At 52.9% G+C, this 7,606-nt stretch overlaps 1 protein-coding gene across 1 annotated transcript; it reads right to left on the reverse strand.

Annotated features, from left to right (window-relative positions):
- PIGR (polymeric immunoglobulin receptor) lies at window positions 1-7,037 on the reverse strand. The gene is made up of 10 exons (XM_013956344.2): window positions 6,956-7,037; window positions 6,371-6,703; window positions 5,336-5,665; window positions 4,354-4,677; window positions 3,608-3,922; window positions 2,503-2,632; window positions 1,837-1,955; window positions 1,334-1,459; window positions 867-925; window positions 1-413 (listed from the first exon to the last, which is right to left on the reverse strand). Exons 1-10 carry the CDS (start codon window positions 7,035-7,037, stop codon window positions 282-284), a joined length of 1,950 nt encoding a protein of 649 aa, XP_013811798.2. The 3' UTR covers window positions 1-281.
- Between the last annotated feature and the right edge of the window lie 569 nt (window positions 7,038-7,606).

Here is a 7,606-nt window from a genome sequence, read left to right on the forward strand (position 1 = left end):
TATTTTCCAGCTGCCTTTAAAATAAATCGCGATTATGCAGTGCGCTTCCTGATCCCGGAGAGCCCGCCGCATCGCTGACGGCTTTTCCTTCCCGGGCCGCGCCGCTCCGAGCAGCCCCCTCGCCCCCAGGAGCGCCGGGGAACCCGTCCCCGGGACCAGCTCACCGCCGGGTCACAAGCCCCTTCCCAAACCACCCCTCCAAGCTGAATTTTAGCAAGAGAAGATCACGACGAAGCAAGCGGCGGCAGCGGGCGCGGGTGCGGCGCGCGGCTTTCCCGCGCTCACAGCTGGCCGTCCCAGGGCGCCGGCGGGGCGGCCGCGGCCCCGCTGCCCTCGGCGGCGTGCCCCTGCGCCACGGCGCTCGCCTGCAGCAGGAAAGCGGAGTAGGCGACGTCGGCGTCCTCCTTGGAGCTCTGCAGAGACAAGGGCGGCGTTACGGGGGCGCGAGCCCCAGCTTTCCCAGCTGCGGAACTAAAATACGGCCTGCCCGGCTCCGAGACGGGGCTCCTTATCGCTCCGGCTCGGCTCCCGGCGCGTACAGCACCCAGGCGCAGCCTTTGGTCGCGGGCTTTGCCAAAGAAGGGCTCGAGCCTGGCCTCCGCTCCTCTGCCCGCCCCCGCGCTTGGCGTTAACGCGCCTCCTCACCGGCGCCCCGGCACCGCCCGGGGCTGCCTTGGTGTGATGCTTTGAGCAAAACGTCTCCTTTCGTTTCCCCTGCTCAGCCGCGGGGCCAGGAAAGGGTTAAGGTGCCCCCAGGTGCGGCGGCACCCAGGTGCGGCTGCACCCTGGGGTATAAGTGAGGCCGGGGCGGCAGGTGCTGGGCTGGTGCCTCTCGGGTCTGCTAGCTCTCCCCTGCCTCCTCTTACCCTCTTTGCCTTCTTGGCCTCGGCGGTGCTTTCAGCCTTGTTCGCGGTGCTTATGAATTCTGAAACGAAAGGGAGAAGTCAGGGTGCCGGCGGCTCCCGGGGGGTTTCTCCTCCGCAGCTGCTCTTTCCTGCCGGCTTTGGCCGAGCGGGCTCTGCTGTGCCTCGTTTCACGGCACCTTCTCTATCTCCAAGGGCTTCTGAAGCGCCAGGGTGGAGTGACCCCCCTTGCACTTCCCGGGGCAGGACCTCCCGCCGTCGGGGACCGGGCGCGTGGGCGAAGCCCCCGGCTGCAGCTGTCCCGTGCCCAGATGTGCAGCCCTGCAGGGCCTGGACCTCTCCGTCCTCTGCTTCTCCTGGAGGAGCCCCTCCACCCGGGCCTCCCTTGCCCCTTCACCGGCGGCGCCGCGGCAGGGTGAGACGTGCGGGGACTCGCCAGCTGCCAGGTCCCGCTGCAGCCGGGGTCTTACCGTCACCCCCCATCTGCGTCTCTTGGGTCTCTTTCATGCAGGCGTTATCGTTTGCGCCGTACTCCTTGGCGCTCTCGAAGTCCGACATGCTGATGTTCGTCCTGTAGCTCCCCACCGAAACCAGGTCTGCAAAAAGGGAGAAGACAGACATGCAGCGGTGGTGAGCTCCTTCTCCCCAGCCCAGCGGTGGTGAGCTCCTTCTCCCGGGCTCCCTGCGGCTCGGTGCAAGGACGTCAGGCTCCGCGTCTCCCCCCGCGTTCGGAGACGCTGCACGACCCTGCGTGGCCTCGGGATCGGCCCGAGCGGTGCCGCGCGCCGGGGTTTCGCCAGCCGTGCGAGGGGGGGTCGCGCGGGGCTAGCGGCGGAGGCTGCTTCCCCGACCTTGCCGTCGGATGAGCGGTGTCGGGGAGCAGCTCCGGCCAGCGCGCGCCAGCCGCCCCCCCCCCCCCCCCATCTCAACATCGCTGGCTTCTCTCGCGAGGCCGCGAAAGGCAGGGACTCACCAGATCGCTTCATCTGCCTGTATTTATAAACAGCAAAAACTGTAGCGAGGATCAGGAACGCTGCAGCAACGAGGCCCACGGCTATCAGGACGGCGCCTGAGCTGTGGCTTTCTCCCAAGCTGCAACAGGAAGATATAACATTTGGCTGTGAAATGCCTTTTTTGGACTATTTGAGGTGAATTCTCGGCAGTCTAAAATACATGCAGAATGGCAGATCTGCGCAAGCAGGACGCAGTTCAACTAACGATCCGGATCCAAGCAGCTCGCAAGAGGATAAATAAAAATGTAGGATGGAGGTAATGTCATAACAGCTAGGTCAGCAGCTTAGTTATAAATGTGTAAAGGAAAACTCTCTAGTTTTGACAGAAGTATTATTTTAAATACAGCTTTTCTGTATCTGGAATTTCTAATCATTTTCATTCTTATATTTTCTTATCTGGGCTAGAGAATAACTTCACATCTTCTTGCCCTTTAAAAGAAGTAAAAAACAACTTTCTGCTGTAACTTTTATTCTTATTTTCCCTCTGATGCTTTAATCTAAGGTCTTTGAGGACAATAATTGCTTTGTTGCCGAACTGCCTATGCAGTGCGCAAGCACGGTATCAACAGCGAGTTAAGATAAACTTCTCAAGGATAACAAATGGCAAAGGCTTGGAAAGGACTAACCTCCCCGCGTCGGCTGGGCTTCCCGCTCCAGCGCCGCTGCTGGCTCTGCCCTGGGGAACGACGCCGCTGGGAGCGTCGACTTCCAAGAGCTTCGGGCTGGGATTGGCGACGCTTTCCACGGCTACCCTTGCTGCGGAAGAAGGGGGTAAGTCACGCTGAGCGGCAGCACGCGGACGGAGGGGGGGAGCGGGGGAAAACGTGAGCCCTGTTCTGTGCGTACAGCCCTGTAGTGGGTATCGGCTATATGTATGTGACTCTATGAACTGTGGTTTAGGTGCCTGAAACAACTTAGCTCAAAATAACTTCATGCAAAAATCTCAGGGAGGCTCCCTCTGTATTCACACGTACCCTTTTGAAACTTCTTGCATTTTTAAGTCCTGTTTTTGCAATATTGCAAGAACAAAACTTGAATACTCAGTCTGCTTTTATTTCTTGCTCTTCACCCGCCAAGGGCAGTGAAATGAGACTGTTCATCTCTAAACAGTTTCACTTTCTGATTATCACATGTTTAGGCAGCTTAAGCTGCATGCAGGATTTCTAAAGCGATACTATACTTCTCTGCTCTGCTTCCAGCAACATCCCTTTCCAGGAAAAACATCTTCATTCCAAAATACCGCAGGAAAGCGGAGACCAAGCCTCTTGCTTGTAGAGGGGGGATTGGGTGGCTGCCCTTCCCTTCCTGCTCCCGACAGTTTTCCTATCTATTAAGATCATAAGCTCCCTGGGGTCGGATGCATCTCCTACCTACATGCAGCCTTTTACATGGTAGATGTCAGATGCTGCCTAATCTAAGTGATGTTACAAGTTGTAATAGCAACAGTTACTAGGAACAGAGTCAAAAAGGAGAAAATGGGGTGGAAGGAAGTGATTTTTACAGACTTGTTTTTCTTAATGACTGGGAATGAGGAGGCAGCAGACTCCAGCGAGTGGATGAGAGCATCCACAGAAGGTGGCACAAAATCAAAGTGATCTTGGTTGCCTGGATGAGAGCGTTTCTGTTTTGAGGTGCTGCAACCTAGTGGATACGGAAGGCATTTCATCCTCGGCAGAAGGCAGCAGGATTCATAGCACAAAAGCCCCTGCCTGCTTTTGCCTTGGAGCTCACCTCCAGCTACTCGTAGGTGCACTGCCATGGTTTCCCCATAGCTGCCCTTGTGCTTCACTCCACACCAGTACCAGCCTTCGTCTGTCAGTGCCACAGGGTCGAAATTTAGGATAAGTGTCTTGTTGTCCTTGTCACAGTCAATGTGCAGCTCCGGGTGGCTTTGGTCAGAAGCCGCCAGAGGGGTGCAGCTAGCGCCGTTCCACTTGCACCAGTATTTCTCGTAGGAGTAGTACTTGCATGGGTAAGAGCAAGTTAAATGTGCCTGTGAACCCACGTTCGCTTCCACTTCCTTCTTTCCTGTTAAACTAGGGTCCCCTGTGAGGGAAACAAAACAGTGAGACTGAGGTTAGCAGTTTCGGTAGCAGTCGTGGTAGCAAATAGACAGCAATACTGCAATGGTGGACCACGAGACACATCTTTGAGGGAAAGTGCTCCTAACACTGCTAAGTCTATGCTAAGGTGCTGTATACACATTTCTGGATGAATGCTGTGTTTTGTGAGGCTTAAGGGATAGTTGTGCTGAGATACTGTTTGCAAACACTTCCCCTCAAAGCTGAAACCTTGCGCTTCCATTTTAAAATTACTAGGGGAAAAATCATTGCAAAATTTTGCCTTGTTAGACAGAAGTTCAGAATGAGAACTCGTGTCTCTTCGCAAAACGCGACGTCTGCTCTTTCCTGCTGCTTAGGAGGTTATTTCATACCCACTGTGCAGGCAGAGAGAACCACGAATGCGCGTGCTCATACCATCTATGATCTTCAACTCCTTTGATGATTTCTTTTCCCCGTTTTCATCTGCCATGCACCAGTAATAGCCTTTGTCACTGTCCACCAGCTGGTTCAGGATGATGGTGAATGTGCCGTTCTCCGGGTCATCGTACATGGCTACTCGTCCTTCGTACAAGTCTGACACAAACCCAGAGCTGTCTATTATCCGAGCACACCCATTTTTTCTCCATTTGCACCAGTACTTCACTGAGCTTCTTTCTCTAGGATTGTAGTGACATTCAACAGTTACCGAACCTCCTTTCACTCCAAATACTGTGTGTTTTCCTTGAGGAACATCTGTCCCTGGAGATACAAAATGAAATGGGCGGTTATACATGCTTAACTTTTGACCATGTGACGATCTCCCAAGAGAATAAATATTATCAGGTTGAACAAAGCTGTACTTGCCTGCTGAAACAAGACTGGGTCAAGCTCTGGGCTACTGATAGTAGGAGACCATCCTAGGGTTGTTAGGAATTGACCATAAAGGACCTGTCATGTCTTTCCTTTTTCCAAATCCACTGAGTTATTGTTGTCTTTGTGTATCAGTGTTTCTAAGTATCACTTCCTTGGCAAGGGAAAGGGCAAGTCTTTTCCTTCTTATAAATATCATTTTGAAATTTAAGGAATTAAAAGCCAGTCTTCCTGTCTCAAACTTGCAGGTAGAATTTGCCTCCTTGAGTTTTGGGCTAGCAAGAGTAATTCACCAGGAAGATAGCTGACCACTGCCAGGAAAATTAACTCTCAAGGTGCAAGTCTGGGCTTTATTAGTGATGATTTAGTACACTACTGATAGATGCGTGAATAAAAAGAAGGATCTATATGAGAGGATAGAGTAATAACACTCTAGAAAAAGAAATTAAAATTCTTGTTAAGTAAAATGAGACCATTAGTGCCACTCTTAAAAGAGAAGCAGAGAAGAAGGGTAACCATATAGACCTCTTGGGAATAGCTCACTGACCTTCATAGACGTGCAAATCCACTTCCTTAGTTTCTCCAGTCTCTCCGTAGACCCCAACACCACACAAGTACAGCCCCGAGTCCTCCCAGGTCAGCTGAGTTATCATGATGCTGTACGACCCTGCAGTGTTCTGATTGCTCAGCAAAATGCGCCCTGCGTATTCTTCGTCCACCTTCCCGTAAGTATCAATGATGTTTCGGCAGCCGGATTTCTCCATCTTGCACAAGTATTTCCTTTCACTCGCATACTCTTCGCCAAAGCTGCAGGATATGGTCACAGAGCCTTGCAGCTCCACGTAGAAGAGTTCGGCTTCCTCGGGTACGTTTGGACCTGCGTGAAGGTGCACCAGTCAGTGTCCAGCGCCCGCGCTGCCGGGTGCTCTGTACGCTAGTCCGCTCTACTGCAGTATGCTTTCTGGTGGCACAGCGTCTTTCTACACTTTGCTGCATTATGTGCTGCTCCTGGTTAGAGCATGGAATTGCCCTACCGTGTCATGTGCCTGTCATGCGTCTCAGGACTGTGGTGTCTCTGCCGTATCCCTGCTCTACAGCAGGGTTTCTCCCAGAGCCTTCTTGCCACAGGTCATGAGTTCGCACTGTGCTCTGCAAACCTACCTTTGCCCAGCTGGTCCTGCACACTGCGCTGCAGTGGCATCGTACCTAGCGCACTAACGCAGCTCAAATATCCTCGGCCTGCGGTTGAAACCGACCTCTGAGAAGAGGGGCGCATCTGAGTGATTGGTAATCCTGCCCTCTCTCTGAGTCTCCCTAAGTTTGTTTTTTTTTTTTTTTTTTTTCCTCCAGCAGTTTCTAAACAAGGTTTGTGACCTCAAATGAGGTTCATTTCATCTGATTTTTATGCTGGATTAGTGGTCAAACAAAATTTTACTCTGTAAGAACACCAGGGACAAAGAAATTGAAAACTGCTGTTTTCCAAAAGTGTGGGACATCCGGACACTGTGCCTAGACAGATCTCCCATAGAGCCTGGGGAAAAAGGGAGAAAGAAAAAGAGGAACAATACTCTAAGGCTGTTACCTTCAGAAACATCCACCTTGACTTGGAAGGAGAGCGCTCTGCTGTTGAGACCAAGACCACATCGATAGGTGCCTCTGTCCCCCAGTGCTAGCTGTGAAATGTTAATCTGGAATAAGCTTTGCTGCGGGTAGTCAATGATGGATGCTCTGTCTTGGTAGCCTGCAGCCGTGTAGCCGTTGGAAGAGACGATGGTCTGGCAGCTCCTCGTCGACTCCCTGCACCAGTACTTTCTGTCGTGCCTGTTCACCTTGGTTTGGGGGTAGAAGCATTTCACAGTGACCGAGCCGCCCAGCAAACCGGTCACCTCCCTCGGTCCAAACACGGGGTTCAAAACTGCAAGGAGAAAACGTGTTGCGGTAAGTGTCTGGTGCGCTACACAACCGGGGAGGGCTGCGGAGAGGGTCGGGTGGGCCGGGCGGACGCGGGCCCCGGCCGGCAGCATCGCCGGGCTGCGAGGTCCCGGTGCGGCGATGGGTGCTGCCGGGATGCAGGGAGCCCCTGAACCCTGCTCCTCCCGGTGATTCCCCATCTGCTCTTACGCCGCCTGCGAGCACCTGCCCGGAGCCGCGGGTGCGTTTCACTTACTTGCATCTTTGGGCGGGTATTTGCTTCTCGCAGATTCGGCGTGCAGGAGGGAGAGCAGGAAGATGAGCGCTAGGAAAGTCATTTTGCTTGCATTCCCTGGAAGAGGCAGAGGTAGGTGGTGGTGAGTGGTCACGCCTGTGAAGTGGTTAAGTTACCTGATCGAGGCATCTAATGATCCATGAGCCTGGAGGATATGGAGTGTTACAGCTGCCTGAGCTCGAGGGAAACACCGTGGCCCCCTCTGCTCTCAGGTCCCACCATCCCCAGAAAGTGTTCGGGGCTTGGGAAGTGACAGCTTTGCTCGTCTTTTCCTACATCTTTTATGCAAAGACTAGTGCACAGCCAGAAAAACAAAACAAAAAACCTATTTCAACCAAAACAGAAGAGATCCACTTCAAAATCCAGTGTTAAATCTGGTTGCCCATTTGTAGATCAGTACAGCCCTTCAGAAGGTTAAAGTCCAAAGATGGTCCAAGAGCAGCTGAGGGCATGAAAGTCAGGTTGGGGCCTAGATCAAAACTACTAACCTAACCCTTGTCAGAAGATCACACCATTTCTAATAGTTTGGTATATTGGGGTCATATTTTCTTTCAAAATTTCTCATGCCATGAAAGGAAGGCTTGTTCACTCGTCAGCCAGGATGCCAAAACC

The sequence above is a fragment of the Apteryx mantelli genome, chromosome 25, assembly GCF_036417845.1.
Source record: "Apteryx mantelli isolate bAptMan1 chromosome 25, bAptMan1.hap1, whole genome shotgun sequence".
NCBI classification, from domain to species: Eukaryota; Metazoa; Chordata; class Aves; order Apterygiformes; family Apterygidae; genus Apteryx; species Apteryx mantelli.